The sequence below is a fragment of the Drosophila tropicalis genome, unplaced genomic scaffold (assembly GCF_018151085.1).
Source record: "Drosophila tropicalis isolate 14030-0801.00 unplaced genomic scaffold, ASM1815108v1 contig_1, whole genome shotgun sequence".
In the NCBI taxonomy this organism is placed as follows: Eukaryota; Metazoa; Arthropoda; class Insecta; order Diptera; family Drosophilidae; genus Drosophila; species Drosophila tropicalis.
This window is the reverse complement of record NW_027172355.1, coordinates 1,397,613-1,413,132: the sequence shown is the minus strand read 5'-3', so window position 1 is coordinate 1,413,132 and position 15,520 is coordinate 1,397,613. Positions and strand designations below refer to the sequence as shown.

General features: G+C 39.6%; 2 protein-coding genes and 1 long non-coding RNA gene across 3 annotated transcripts in view; 2 read left to right on the top strand and 1 right to left on the bottom strand.

The window, feature by feature from the left end:
• The window catches only part of LOC137577202 (cell adhesion molecule Dscam2-like), a 753,142-nt gene extending 745,463 nt beyond the window's left edge, over positions 1-7,679 (top strand). The window contains exon 7 of the mRNA XM_068301567.1: positions 7,538-7,679. Within this exon, the coding sequence (XP_068157668.1) occupies positions 7,538-7,677 (140 nt within the window). The 3' untranslated portion in view covers positions 7,678-7,679. The remainder of the gene's footprint in view (positions 1-7,537) is intronic.
• The window catches only part of LOC137586829 (cell adhesion molecule Dscam2-like), a gene marked incomplete at its 3' end in the record, with an annotated part of 243,021 nt that overhangs the window by 29,162 nt on the left and 198,339 nt on the right, over positions 1-15,520 (top strand). The window contains exon 2 of the mRNA XM_068303039.1: positions 10,955-11,074. The remainder of the gene's footprint in view (positions 1-10,954; positions 11,075-15,520) is intronic.
• LOC137571859 (uncharacterized) lies at positions 11,985-12,525 on the bottom strand. The gene is made up of 3 exons (XR_011032015.1): positions 12,369-12,525; positions 12,137-12,257; positions 11,985-12,064 (listed from the first exon to the last, which is right to left on the bottom strand). It is a non-coding gene; the product is annotated as an uncharacterized lncRNA (long non-coding RNA).

The window sequence follows — 15,520 nt, the reverse complement described above, 5'->3', positions numbered from 1 at the left end:
TCGTTTTCGAATGAAACGCCCATTTCCTTCAGCGATCCCATTTCAAAATCATTTAAGTTTTCACTTTCGTGGAAAACTCAAAATTTTTTCATTCTTTAACATTTTTGCACAAATAAATGAAACTGTCTTGAATTATATTGACAAATAATATTCAGTCCGGATTTAAGGTGTTTGCAATTATGAAGTTAAAAATAAACTGTCGCAAACAAGAGGAATAATTAGCACTTTCTACTATTTTTTTGAATTAACTAGTTAGAAGGCCAAATCGCTATATATCTTTTTGTATTAATTAGGTTAACGGAAAAACTCGAACCAATCTTTCATCAACTTAAATAACATTTACCTGCCCCGATCACATATTTTGTAACTTCAGATTTTTGGAAACAAAAACTGAAACAAATTTACCCCTAGATGATTCTGTATTTTCTACACCCAATGAAATCGTCAGTCCATGTTCACTTTGTTTCAATGGAAGAGGTGGAGGAAGAAATCTTTCTGGCATAATATAAAATATATATATTTCCCCTAATGTCTCTCCACAGTGACGAAAGTTTTTCTTTTCGAGGTCCAAGTCTATAGTTTGGCGATTTGAATCCAGGTGACTTCCATAGTGTTCATGTGGTAAGATTAAACCAGCAAGTTCTCTACTTAAAGGTGCCATTCTTCTTTCGACTCTGTTAAAGGCGCTTTTTCCGGGAGCGTTGGCGGCTATAAATAGCGCATCCAGGCTATGTGTCAAAAAATGATGGATTCCAATATTAATTACTTTTTGATAACGGGGATTTTCGTCAGGACCGCCATCCACAATTGTTATAAATATTAGCTTCACCATATTTTCAAACTTGGTTATCAAAGTTAGGCTGATGTCAGAGTGGCCGCGATAAGCGATGCGATGCTACAAGCGATAATTATCGCAGCGATCTGCAAAGCGATGGCATGGCAGAGTGAAAGCTTTCCGCAAAGCGAGAAACCTAGCGAGGGTTCTAATTTTAGTCTAAAAGGAGAGTTTAATAGTTTGTATAAAAATTTAAGGCAGTATCCTGACAAATTTTTCAATTATACTCGAATGTCGATCAATACATTCGATTATATTTTGACGAAGATTCATTCAAGACTGGAAAAGTGTTGGACAAATTTTGTTGTTAATCCTATAACGTCATGTGAAAAACTTATTCCAACTTTAAGGTAACTATGTAATTATATATATATATATTTTTTTTTGCAACAAAAATGTTTGATTTTTTTAATTGTTTCGGAATTATTTCCGTCTCCAAAATGAGAAAGTACGATCTTTTGAATTTTCATTCTGCAAAGCATTTTTTTTCGCATGTCCATAGACTTCAACCAAAAACCAACTATTTTTTAAGCTCAGAACGCAACGAAAAAATACGTATAACAACAGTTGGATGAAGCGATAAAGCGAGAAAGCGATTCAGAATCGCTTTCTCGCAACTCGCTTCAACTTGTCGCTTTGGCTCTCTTCTCGCTTCGCTTGCACTCTGACATGCATTCAACGATTACATATAAATTTGAATGCAGAGCTTCTCGCTCATTGTCGTTCAATATTATCGCATCGCTTATCGCGTCCACTCCGACATCAGCCTAAGGATAGTCTCAAAATCAAGTGCATGAGAATATGCTGTCGACGAAAAAATGTTTTCCCGATCCAATAGCTATGAAATTTGTGTGCCGCTGATCCATGAATAGCCATGTTTACGATCGCTTCTAACAAACCTGGTTGGCTTTCTTCAATTCTGGGTCGCCCAGGAGCATCTTTTATTTGCAATGCCCTTTTTTTCCTTTTATTAGCTTTAAATTTTTGTTGACGGATTTGCGCATTCACCTTACTCGCTAGTGATTTTTCCAAAGAAGTCTTCTGCTTTTCTTTTGCTTTTAGATCTCGTTCCTGTTCATCACTTATTTGCCCACAATTTTTTTCTTTTGTACAGTCCAATCAACTCTGAATTTATTATATCAATTTCTATTTTAAGCTGATCTTGGGCAGTTTTTGGGTAAATTTTTTGCTTATGGCCAGCAGAAGCTATGGGGTTCTCATCATTATTTTTTTCTGGGTTATTTGTCAAATCTTCGATAACCTGTCGATGAATTTTCTTACTGATTATTTGTCAAATCTTCGATAATTTTCTTAGAAGCAGTCGATGAAATTTCTGACTGATTATTTGTCAAGTCTTCGATTATTTTCTTAGAAGTTTCTGGCTGATTTTGTGTGCTTTTGGACTTTGTTTGCAACGACCAAAATTGCATAAGAGTCTCCTTATGTTTTAATGCCAACGACTCATTTTTTCGAACGTACTGATCAACTCTCGCCGATAAGTCAGCTGATTGTTTGATGCTATTCCAAACATTCACAGCTTTTCTCTGTAAATCCGATTTCGTTTCATTTGGAAAAGCTTTAGCATAGGAACTAAACAGTGATTGATATAGTTTGTTCTTATCCATTTCTGAAATAAACACATATATATATATATTATGCAACTTGCCGAAAAAACTGTCTGACCGCGATCGGGAACTGGGACCGTATTTGTGCCAATGAACACACTTGTACAGACTAAATTTGAATTTTTAACGGACTTTTTCTGTCTTGAAAGGTTATAAAAATATATGTTACGTCACGAGCTTTCCGATCCCCTCCCTGAATGTGTTACGTAATTTATGGACAGACTCTAGTTTCGGCACAACAAAATTTATTTTGTGCCCTGGTGAAATTACAACTCGTTTGTTTGGTTAGTGGTTTTAAAATAGGTGTTGAGGAATTCCTAAACTTATATTTAAATTTGAATGTAAACGATCTTTGTATTTTATTATTCTGAACTTTAAGTTGCATGGTCACACCTTTTTTGGCTGATGCAATATCAAGCGTATGGTGTATCAAGCCTTATGGAACGTTATGATCGACCTCGTCATGTCGTTAACTCGCTTTTGGATACTTTTAGATGTCTGCCATCAACAAGGGTAACAGATGTATCCGTTCTACGAAAGATTGCCGATGGGGCAATTGAAGTTGTACGTGGTCTAGATGCACTTGGCCAAACTAATCGCGACTGCTGGGTGATCTATTTTCTACTGGATAAAATTGATGCAGAGTCGCAATGCAAATGGGTGCCATGAGGGGACATCTCCAACCATTAAGGGTGTTCTTAGATTTCTCGTTGTGATGAGTTCAAATGAAGCCTCTGCGAACAAGTCGCACAATCAAACGTTAAGAAATCTACTCGGATACTGATTTCCACAGACTCAAGAGGGTGTCTTAAATGTGAGTCTAAGGAGTATAGATGCAAACATTATCAGGACAAACACCACACGCTTCTATATCGCCAAGTCGAAGTAAAGAGCATTAATCCCACAGTTGTCATGATTGCCAAAAAAATGCAAGTAAAGGAAGTCCAATCCATAGAATCAAAGAGTTATTTAGCACGTTCTGCGGTAAATCTACAGCCGCGAGGAAAACCAAGGAGTGTATTGCCCACAGCTCTAGTTTTGGCATTAAATTCAAAGGGATCATGCACCACTTGTCGTGTTCTCTTTAATAGTGGATCAGAACTATCATACATATCGGAGCATTGCATACAATCACTGGGCCTGTTACGCTCACCATCTCGAATACTTGTCTCAGGAATTTCGTCAATCAAGGCCGATACTACAAGAGGGGTCAGCGCAGTACATTTGAAATCAAGGTTCTCGAAGCATACCCTAGATATTACAGCTCATGTCTTAGGTAAGGTAACCACTCTATTGCCAAAGGATGAAGTCGACCCGGCCGTTTTGAAAGTTTTCGATGGGTTAGAACTGGCTGATCCACCGGAAACCAGCGCTAAACATGTGGACATTTTGGGTAGCGACTACGAGTGGTCCGCAGGAGAGAAGGTATTAGATAAACATGGAAACATAATTGCAATATCCACAATATTCGGGTGGGCGGTCACCTCAATTGTAGCTAAACAAGGATCAAATACAGCATCTCTGTTATCAACGATCGAAATAAATACATCGCTCCAAAGGTTTTGGGAATTGGAAGAATTAAGTGGCAGTTTACCACCCACTGCTGATGATCTGAAGGTAGAGAATCATTTTCACTCTACACACTTTCGTGACTCTTATGGAAGGTATAGTGTTGAGCTTCCATTTAAGAACTCGGATGTTAAGTTTGCAGATACTCTTCAGGGAGCAACATCACGATTTTCAGTAGAACGTCGACTTCAGAAAGATAAAAGGTTAAAGGAAGAGTATACCAAGTTCATGCGCGAATACATCGCTCTGGGACACATGCGCATTTTTGATGAAACAGAGAAGACAAGTGCACCTAAAGAACACATGTTCTATATGCCTCACGAAATTAAGAATTGTATTTGATGGATCTTATAAAGATAAGAGTGGCAGATCACTAAACGATGAGTTACTAGTGGGCCCAAATATTCAGCGTAACCTAATGGATGTGTGTTTACGCTTTCGAATTTATAAGTTTGTTTTTTGCGCAGACATCATTAAAATGTTTAGGCAAATATGGATTTCTGAAAATCACCAAAATTATCAACGAATTGTATGGAGAGAAAACCCAGCTGAAGAGCTGAAACATTACCAGCTTTGTACGGTAACCTATGGAACAGCCTGTGCACCGTTTTTAGCCGTACGTGTGTTAGAACAACTTGCCATCGATCTAAAGCATAAATTTCCAACAGCTGCCAAGATTCTATTGGAAGATTTCTATGTGGACGATGTCCTGACCGGAGCAAACACAGAAGACCAACTGATACGTAACCAAGATGAACTTATTCAACTATTAGGTCGAGCACAGCTGGAGCTGGGGAAATGGGTATCCAATACCTACGGAATCGGTCATTTAGAAGAAGCAGCATCGACAACTGTGACTGGAGATGCCTCCTCCGTCAAGGTATTATGAATACATTGGGAACCAAAGTCTGACATCTTCACATATGGTATAAGATTGAGCGAATGCACAGAAAGTTCAAAAAGACAATTATTATCAGACGTATCACGCATATTTGAACCGCTTGGTCTACTGGCGCCGGTCATCGTTCAATTTAAGATCCTTTTCCAAGAGCTCTGGCTTCTTAATCTAGATTGGTATTCACCGCTTCCAACTAAACTGGCAGACCGGTGGCGTAAGTATCGCGAAGACATTAACAACATAACGCAGTTAAAGATACGGCGTCATATTGGGTATGTCGGCAAACGAATAGAGTTACACGCCTTCTCAGACGCCTCAATAAAAGCATACGCAGCAGTCGTATACTCTCGGATCGTGAACCAGGATGGCAGCATAGAGGTTTCACTGATTGCGGCGAAATCACGGGTCGCTCCACTTAAGCAGCAATCGCTCCCTCATTTGCAATTATGTGGCGCACTTCTGTATATGCTTGGTGTGATTCGACAATTGTGTTGGCATGGCTGAACCACTTGCCAGCTAGTTTAAAGACGTTTATTGGCAATTGAACTGCCAAAATATTGAAAGTAATACCGAGGGACGCGTGGCGTCATGTTAATACCAATCAGAACTCCGCAGACCGCGCTTCTAGAGGAATGCTGGCTGAGGACTCCCGTTTACTCTCTGGTGGAAGGGTCCTGACTGGCTGGCTGAGACGCATCTTAACTTAGGTAACGAATATGATAGATAAATCTCTAACTTAATTTCAGATGACGAGTACCGAAAAGAGTTGAAGGCTACAGTATTAGTTACTCTCGCGGAAACCATGGACGAGCCATCTCCCCTCGAAGAACTCATTGGTCGTGTTTCTTCCTGGCCGAGACTTGTGCGCATTGTGTCATACATTTTACGATTCATCCGACACATAAAAAACACCCAAAAAAGGTGAGACACTTTCGCGGTAACCTATGACGAGTACAAGGCGGCCAGGAACCTATGTTTGCAGGAAGCTCAAGACGAATGACATAAAGAACGAGAATCGCTACCAAATGAAGGATGACATTGGGCTTCTACGTGTAGGAAGGCGCCTATATAATTCAGAGTTATCATATTTAGCCAAGCATCCGCTCATCTTGCCGAGGAAGCATCGCATATCTCACCTGATTTTGGAACACGAGCATCAACATAATCTACACCCAGGAGTTTCGGCACTCTTTGCCATCGTTTGTCAACGTTTCTGGATAATGGGAGCCAGAAATCTGATACATAAAGTTACTCACAACCGTCTAAGGTGCTTCAGACAGCGAGCACTTACCAGCAACCAACTAATAGTCGCACTACCGGCAGTGAAAATTCGGCAAGCATTTCCGTTCGAAAATACAGGCTGTGATTATACTGGCCCAATCATGATGAAGACACATCAGGAACGCTCGAAAAGAATAAGGTACATATGTATCTTCGTATGCATGGCAAACTCAGCTTTACACTTGGAGCTGCTCTTAGATGGTTCATTTCACGGCAAGGCAAATGTGTGACGATGTTCGGCGACAATGTACGAAATTTTGTGGGAGCCGAAAGAAGTCGTAACGAAATGGAACAATTAGTTCAATCTCAGCTACACAATAACAAGATAGCAGAGGCGGTATCGATCGAAGGCATCAACTGGAAGTTCATACCGCAACATGCGCCTCACTGGGGAGGCAAATGGGAATTGGCTGTGCGCTCTGTGAAGCTTCATTTACACCGAGTAATCGGCCACGTCGTTCTAACATTCGAACAAATGCATACCTTGTTAACACAGGTGGAAGCGGTGATCAACTCACGGCCTCTTTGTGCCACTTCCGATACAGACGTAGGATATCTTTCGACCGCTCACGGTCGTCCTTACACCACAGAGCCAGATGGAGATTTGGACCAAGTGCCGGCAAACCGATTGGATTACTGGCAGCAATCTCAGGCCATGCTGCAAGGCTTTTGGAAAAAGTGGCATCTTGAGTACCTTACGTCGTTGCAGCAGAGGCCAAAATGGTTAATGAAATCGGCAAACCTGAAGCCTGATGACCTCGTATTAGTAAAAGATTCTCATACTCCTCCGACTTCATGGATCCTGGCACGCATTATAGAGACGATTCCGTCCCATAACCAAGGTGGCTCCCCTGCCTGTTTTTAGAAACATTGTTTCAGGGCCCGGCGGTACGTTGAGGAACGGTTGCTGAATTATTAAACTTAAATTTAAATTTGAATGTAAACGATCTTTGTATTTTATTATTCTGATCTTTTAAGTTGCATGGTCACACCTTTTTTGGCCGATGCAATATCAAGCGTATGGTGAAAATGAGAATGTGTGGAGTGAAATAAAAGCTATTTATAATGAAAAAACGAACCAGCAGAGTTAATTTATGCATCATCGGTAGGTATTTATGTATAATATTTTTGGGCTCGGCTAGGTATGACTAATTTCTCTGGAGAAGTCTCGAACTTGATCAGCGCTGATTGTGGTGTGGGTCCCCTGCTGCTTGCTCCAGTCCTTCTCTTGTTTCTTGTGTTTCCGCTGGTTACTATTTCAGGTTCGCAACGTAGATACTTGATTTGTACCTCCCTCTTCAGAATATCTCCTATATCCTGATCTTCTAGGGATCTTATTTCCACCTCAGCATGTTCAGATGTGTTTGTTAGATGGTCTTTGCGTGCTCGTTTGCCTCTGGAACAGTCTCAAAAACGGCCACGTTTCAGAAGCTGGTGGTGAAAAAAACTGGCGATCAATAGTCAATTAAGAACGGAGAATCATTGATCTTTTTTTCCCAATATCCACATTTCGGAAAAAATTTCAAACTAAGCATTGGCATTGATTTGGTAAGTAGCAAATTTGTTAAAATTGTTTTAAAACTGCATTATTTTAATTTAAGTTCTTAAAAAAAATAAAAAAAATCTGCAACTCCCGAAAATTCAACAATCTAAATATATTTTGAAAATTACGTAATATTTTTAAAGCGTTAAAAAGCAGTCGGTAAATCGATATTGTCGAACGCAACAAAGGTACTGCAAAATATCTGTTTGTTTGCAACACTTCTTCATCCCAAAGCAAGAAAACCAGTCACGTGCTCAAGACGCTTGAAAAGCTTTTGGATCTGAATACTTGTTATAAGCATTTGTGGACATCTTCGGTTCCAATGTTCGTCAATCGACAAATATGTCTTAGTTTTTTGGTTTTTTTTGTTTACTTTTTCTATTAGGGCGCATTCCTTTTTTTTACCAATATTAGCTTGTACTGTGCTCCGACATACTTTGCCGATTCGATTTTTTTTTTTTTTTTTTACATTTGTATACGCTTGCAGAGGGTATTAAAAAATTGGTCAGATGTTTGTAACGCATAGAAAGAGAAGTTTCCGAGGCCAAAAAGTATATTGTTATTGTTATAGGATACAGTTGTAAACTATCAACCTAACTAAGGCCTTTGGCTTAGACGAAAATTACATCCATACACTAACCTGGTATTCAAACCCCGGATCCTCGTTGTTCAGTTGCTTAAGTGACTGGGCCAATAAGACAACTCATCTACCGAGGACTGCCCATAAAGTATATATATATTAATCATCAGCATGAGAAGCTGCAAATCAACTATATCATATAGTTATAGAAGAAACATAGATGAAGAAATTGGAGTATCTCTATGAAATTTATTTATATGATGGTTTTGAAATAAATCATCAGATCCCAAAATCGACAGTGCTGCAGCCAGACTACTAAGTCATTGCTTGAAATCCACAAAGCAGCTGATCACACGCATACACACACAGACGCAAGGCTACATAATCTGTATGTGTGTGCGTGCCAATCGCTGCATGCATCATGCGGAAGAAGAAGAAAAAGAAATATAAATGATATTCGGAAGGTTTTGTCTGTGCAGTGATGAATTGAGTTACAGAAAAAGAGTTTTGAACATCTAAAAATATTATGGCCAGGGCTGCAAGGGTATATAAACTTCGGCACAGCTGAAGTTAGCTTTTTTGATATTTCTTGTTTTAAAATTTGAATTCATTTAAACAAAATGACAAAAGTTAAAGGAATTACGGACGATCTAATAGAAAGCTTTCCAAAGATAATTGACGATTATGGTTTGGAAGAAATTTTTAAAATCTTTTCTTAGAGCAGTTCATCATACTCTCGGGTTTTGGATCTTTTCGCTAATGAAATGCAGAAGAGTGCACGTTGAAGACAGAAGAAACAGAAGACACATAGTGGAGCACGGGGAGTTTTATACCCTCTATTATGAGACATAGTGGTTAATCACCAGTTCTACAAATATTTAAAGGACTTTCTCCAGCATTACCGCCTAGAAATTCGTCCGCCCCTGGTGTCCCTCAACACTTAGCTTTCTAATGAACAGCTCACACAGGTTTATGCTGTGTAAAGTACTGCCCTGGAAGGCCAGTGGTGTGGTCTACTATTGTGTTTCTCTGGTGATCGGCCGTGAAGACATCTACATATAAACCAAAAGACCGGGGCCAACTTCGACCGCGCCAAAGTTCTGATAACCTAGTAAATTTTTTTTTTTTGTTTGTTATCATGCCATGTCATTGTCGGCCGCATGGACTAAGTTTCTGGTCAACTATGTCTTATACAAACGTCTTTCAGAATGTCTTAATATAATGTCTTAATATGAACTATGGTTTATTAAATGTTTTTTTTTTGACTCCACCACGGTCGCAAAGATGTGTGTTCTCGGTTCCAATAAAAGATGGTCAAATAATCTGATAATTCATACATTTCTAAAGTTCATATAACTTCGTCCTACGTTAGAGGATTCAAGCTAGAAATATGTTTACTAAAAACATCTATCCTTTCATAAATATTTTTCAGATGTTTTATATTCCTATATTTTAACTGTTTTGCTGTTCTTTTATGTGTACTTGTTCACAATTCATGTAGTGCTATCTAGGGCTGCGAAGTGTAATAATGTATATTTATATTTGTTATGCATTATGTCATTCAAACATATTTTTTAAATTTATGTCATTATTTTTTTACATAATATTTAACGGCCACACATAGACATTAAAATGTCCAACATATTTGTCAGAATTGTTAAACAGTTTATTTTTGTAGATTTTTGATTTTTATGATTTTTATACACTTTCAGAGGGTATTAAAAAATTGGTCAGATGTTTGTAGCGCACAGAACAAAATGTTTCCGATCCCATAAAGTATATATATTTTTGATCAGCAAGAGAAGCTGACTCGATATAGCCATATCCGTCTGTCCGTCCGTCGGTGCGTATGCGTTTCACTCAGCCATCTTAGTAGTTATTGGGACGAAACCTGGTATTTAGGATCGGACCACTATTAAGTTAAGTGTTACACAAAAAATCGGTAAAGGCGTGGGACTATCTTTACCAAATTTACTAATGATATAGTTTTGAATGTTAAACATCCTTTCCCAAAATTTAAATAAGATCGGATAAAGCCCTCTGCGCTCTGCGCTGCACATACAGACGTTACGTTACATAAACTAAATTTATAAGCGGCTTGCTTGCTAGAGATGGGGAAGAGCGGGTATATCAAAATTGAAAGGGATTGAGTGAGAACACAAAAAGAGTTTCAACATTTAAGAATATTATTGTCAAAGACTGCAAGGGTATTTAGACTTCGGAATAACCGATGTTAGCTTCTTGGATATTTTTTATGTAAGTAGGCTTGAGAGCATAAAAACCTTTGTTGTTTTGCCTACATTTTTTGATTGAGACATAATTTGATCACTTTTACTGTTCGCAACACCAAACGTACACAACACTGACAGTTTGTTTAGGTTCTCTTACTGCCTACCTCTGTTATAATCTAATTTTTGTAAAATGTTTACGGTGCCTAATCACCGGGCTTTCTGTCATTAGCTTTATACTGTAGTGCGTTGATCAAACACTTAGAAAATTTAATTTTACCGCTTAGTTGTTGTGGCTATTTTCAGAGCAAGTAGAATTATATTTTAGAAATGCACGATTTATCGCAATACCTAGCATTTCTCTTTTTAAATAATGAACAATTTTTTTTAAACAGTACCACCCAGATGGATCTTTAAGCCCATTGACCAAGATGCAATTTTAGGCAGTAATGTAACACTACGTTGCCAAGCAGATGGATTTCCCGTACCTACTATACAATGGAAGAAATCTGTCGGTATGTATTAAAAAAATTGTGTTATAAAATATTATATTTAAAATTTATTGAAAGGTCCATGGTCTTAAGAATATGTCACGCTTAATTCTACGGTTGAACAGTTTGCAGATAAATTGTGCGGTAATTGTGGAAATGTCGAGTATAATAACTGCGTAGAGTTTGCTCGATTGTAGTAAGCTTATTACTGTTTTATTAAAGAACCAAAAATGGGATGGACAGTTATTTGTGCGTATGCATTTTACTCAGCCATCTTAAAAGCTATTAGGATGAAATTATTTGTGCTTTTGATTACCTGCGTGAGATCAAGCTAAAATTTCTCCGGATCACTAAATCATATAGTTATATATGAAGTTAGAAGGGTTGGAGAATCCGTATGAAATTTATTTATGCGATCTTTTTTGATATAAAACACAATTTCCCAAAATTTTATTAAGATCGAATATATAGAACACAAGTTATAGTCAATTTAAATCGGTTCTACTCAAATGTTAGCGGCAGCGCTGCCAGCACTCTTTTTCGGTTGAGATGGCTTTAAGAACAGATTCGGCATAATACATTTTATTTGTGGTTTTTTTCTGTATGGTTCGAAAAACCGCGTATAAAATAATATGTTATGAACTTTGTTCGTTAACGGTAAATAGATTACAGTAATTTATCATAGCTATTCACAAAAGGTAAACTTTGGTATTATAGGCTTTGGAAATCTGCTTCATTTAGTGGCAATTCCTTACTAGTTTTAGCGTTTGTTCACGCCACCGGGTGAACAGCAGTGAGCGGCGAAGAGCAGTGAGCGGTGAGGAGTGAGGAGGGTTTTCTGATCCTCGGCATCTACGGTCACACCAGGAGGAGTGACTTGGTTTTTCCAATGGGAATCGCCATATTTCAATCTAATCCGAGTTTTTCACCCGAACACCCGTTCCTTCTCTTCAGAATTTTCTATTTCGAAATTTGTATACTTTTAACCCGAAACATTTCGTGTGTGTCGGCCACCTGTGCATTTAATAAAGCATAAGTTTTTTTTAACCGAAGTTATCGCGCGTTATTAATTCATCCCTCGCTCACCCAGAAGAAATTGGCACCAGCCAACCACTTGTAATTTATTTGGATCCTTCCGCCCCTCCACGAACATTGTTCCTTCGAGCCGGATATCCTTCCGCTCCTCCAGCTTGCATCGGCGGAATTCCTGATAAGTACAAAATTTCATTATTCATTTCATTTACATACTACTAAAAGTGTGAGGTTTTCCCGCTTCTCTATAGCGACCTACACACTTTTACATATTGTATGTACATACCTGACCTGTTCCAAGGTTACATGGTAGTTCCCAATCCTTAGCGTGATTGTCCAACGTTCTCGTTTTACATTCCACGATTATCCATTTTTATTTATGTTTTTTCCTCGCACTTGTCCAAATCCACCTTTTTTTACATATGCATTCACATGTACATGTAATTTCCACAGCTGTTTGCCAAATCCGCGTAAAGGTTTAAAAAACAAAAAAAATATTAAAGTGTTATAAAAAATAGGGAAAAATAATAATCAAAGTGTTCACCGCGTTTTATTATGTGTTGGAATAATTATTTGTAATGCCAAATTTATTTCCGCACGTGCGTATCTACGTACATACATACATCGTCACCTGTTGATGTACGCGCATATGTACATATCCATATATGTACATATAATCCCTTCGCACATTTACCACGACACAAATGGCAAAAAAAAATATTCTTTTTAAAATAGCACTTAACGTATGCACCGCGATTTCTTGCGCGTTCGAAGTAGGTGCGAAATTAATTTCCTCACGCGCGTCTTTGGAAATCGGTGCACTTGCTTACATACGTACATACATGCTTACATAGTCATACATTGCACATACATATGTACAAATCCACAACACATAATACATTTCGGTGTCGCGCATTGATTTAACACAACCCCACATCCAATTAAATTACAATTACTTACGTTTTTTTTGTTGCTGTGAACAACGCGTGTGCATACATATCTATATACTCACCTGTGTACTTATGCATGTACGTACATACATAGATCAAAGCATTTGTCCATGTGCATTGATCGTTTGTTTTGTTTGCCTTCGCGCACAACACTCGCGGTGTGTAAAAGCGTTCTTTTGTTCTTGGTTTTTCCGCACAACCACAAAAAAATTATTAACATAATTAAAATTATTAACAAAATCAAAAAAACCAAATATATAAACAGCGGCCGACAGCTGTTTTCGGAGTAGTGGTGACACGTGAGTCGAGTCGTGATATCGATAGGCGGCTCAAGCGCGCCAAATTCAAATCACATTATTTCCGATTCTCCTTTTTCGCCTAATTATATATCCGCCCATATTTATAAAATAATACATATATATTTTTTTCCAGCACTATCGTGCCCACATTTATATATCCGTCCATATTTATAAATTATTTATATAATTTTTCCGGCCAACTTTTTGCGCTCATATATATATCCGCCCATATTTCTAAATAAATACATATATATATTTTTTCCAACACTATCGGGCCCATATTTATATATCCGTCCATATTTATAAATTATATATACAATTTTTTTCCGGCCATTTTTTTGCGCACATATATATATCCAGATCCAGATTTATATAAAAACGTATTTTCTTTTTATCCTATACATTTTTATTTATATATTTCATCCGTGTTTTGTTTTATACGTACTCCCATCGTTACTCACGAATCCATATAAACTTGTTTTGTAATAATTTCGCTTCGTCTACGTGTAATTTTCAATCCGCATTCGTGCGTTCGTATATTATTCCGCATCTATCCCCATTAAAGGGGCTTCGTTTCCGAGCCACACGCGAGAAAATTCTCCCGCAATCCTGCGGTGCACAGTGAGAAAGTTCTTGCGTCCCCACACAGTCCACTTCTCACTTCCAAAACAAAAAAAAAGGGACCGCGCACAAACGCGGTGTTCGTCGGTAAGGTCGTTCCCTGAGTATGTCCACGGAGCCGTCCAAGACTGCGCCGAAGTCCAACAGTCTTTCGTCTCCCTCTGCAACTCCGGAGAATGTTCGGCCTCCGACAACTCCGGTAACCGTGAAGCGTACGGATATTTCGCGCAAGTTCTCGTCAGTTCGCAGCCGCAGCGAATCCCCAAGGTCCCGTCCGTCTTCGTCCAGCTTACCTGAGGGTCGCAGATTCTCGGTTAAAGACTCGAGTGAACACAAAGGTCGTTCCAAGCTTTCAACCCAGACCCAGATTCCGCACGTTGTTCTGACGCACTGTTCTGACGCTCCCGTCACCCGATCCGTATCACAACAGCGTAGAGAACACTCCAGAATGTCCCTCTCCGATTTCGTTCTAGCGTGCGACGCATTGACTCTGTTTGAAGCTCGCGAGAGTGAAGCTCTAACTTCTGAAGTGCCCTTGTTTTCCATTAAAATGCACTTAGAGCAGCTCAAATCCCTTTGGTCAACTGTCGAGATGGAATACTCCCGTTGTCACAAGGCCTTGACAATCCAAGCCGACGAGGAAAGCTTGGCAAACATAAGCCACATCAAGGCGAAGCACGAATCCGCTTTCGCGGCGTATGTGCGATGCGGTACGTTGTTCGGAGAACGCATCGAACAGCTCTCGGCACAGATGACGACTCTTAGGCGTCAGCCAACCGCTCCGTCGGGGCCACCGGGGCATAGAGTTCCTCCGTGTGAGGTAGAGACATTTGATGGCGACAGCCTAGCATGGCCCACATTCCGCGATTTGTTCGCCGCCATTTATATCGCCAATCCGTATTTGTCACAAGTGGAGAAGCTCTATCACTTGAACGCCAAGACGCGAGGGGAAGCGAGAACCATCGTGGCTAAGTCCCCCCCTGACGAATGAGGGTTTCCAGGCCGCGTGGGAGAACCTCACCGCACGGTACGAAAATAGCCGTCTGCTTGTCATGACTCAAGCCAGACAACTCCTTCAGATTCCCGCGGTGGCACAAGAGTCGGGCAAATCCTTGCGAGAGCTGCAGACCGCGTTTCAAGGGTGTCTTACCGCACTTGAGCGTTCGGGTGTTAGTACTGAGAATTGGGATGTCTTACTTATCGCCATCTGCACTAGTAAATTGCCGAAGGCCACAAACCTCCTGTGGGAGCAATCAGTGCCCAATAAGACTGTCGTCTCAACGTGGTCCGATTTGAACCAATTTCTTACCGATCGGTATCGTGTCCTGGATGCCACCGAAGAACATAAGTCGGCCCCAAGTGTCCAAGCCATCCCCATTGGTCCCCGCAAATCCGCTACAACGATGAAGGTCCAAGCGTTTCCAGCGAAAGCTCAGCACAAACCGGCGTCTTGCAAGCTGTGCCATCGGGAGAATCACCCAATACGGCTCTGCCCTAGTTTTCTTGATATGCCTGTTCAGAGGCGGCTGGAAACCATTAGACAGCAGGGACTTTGTCTGAACTGTTTT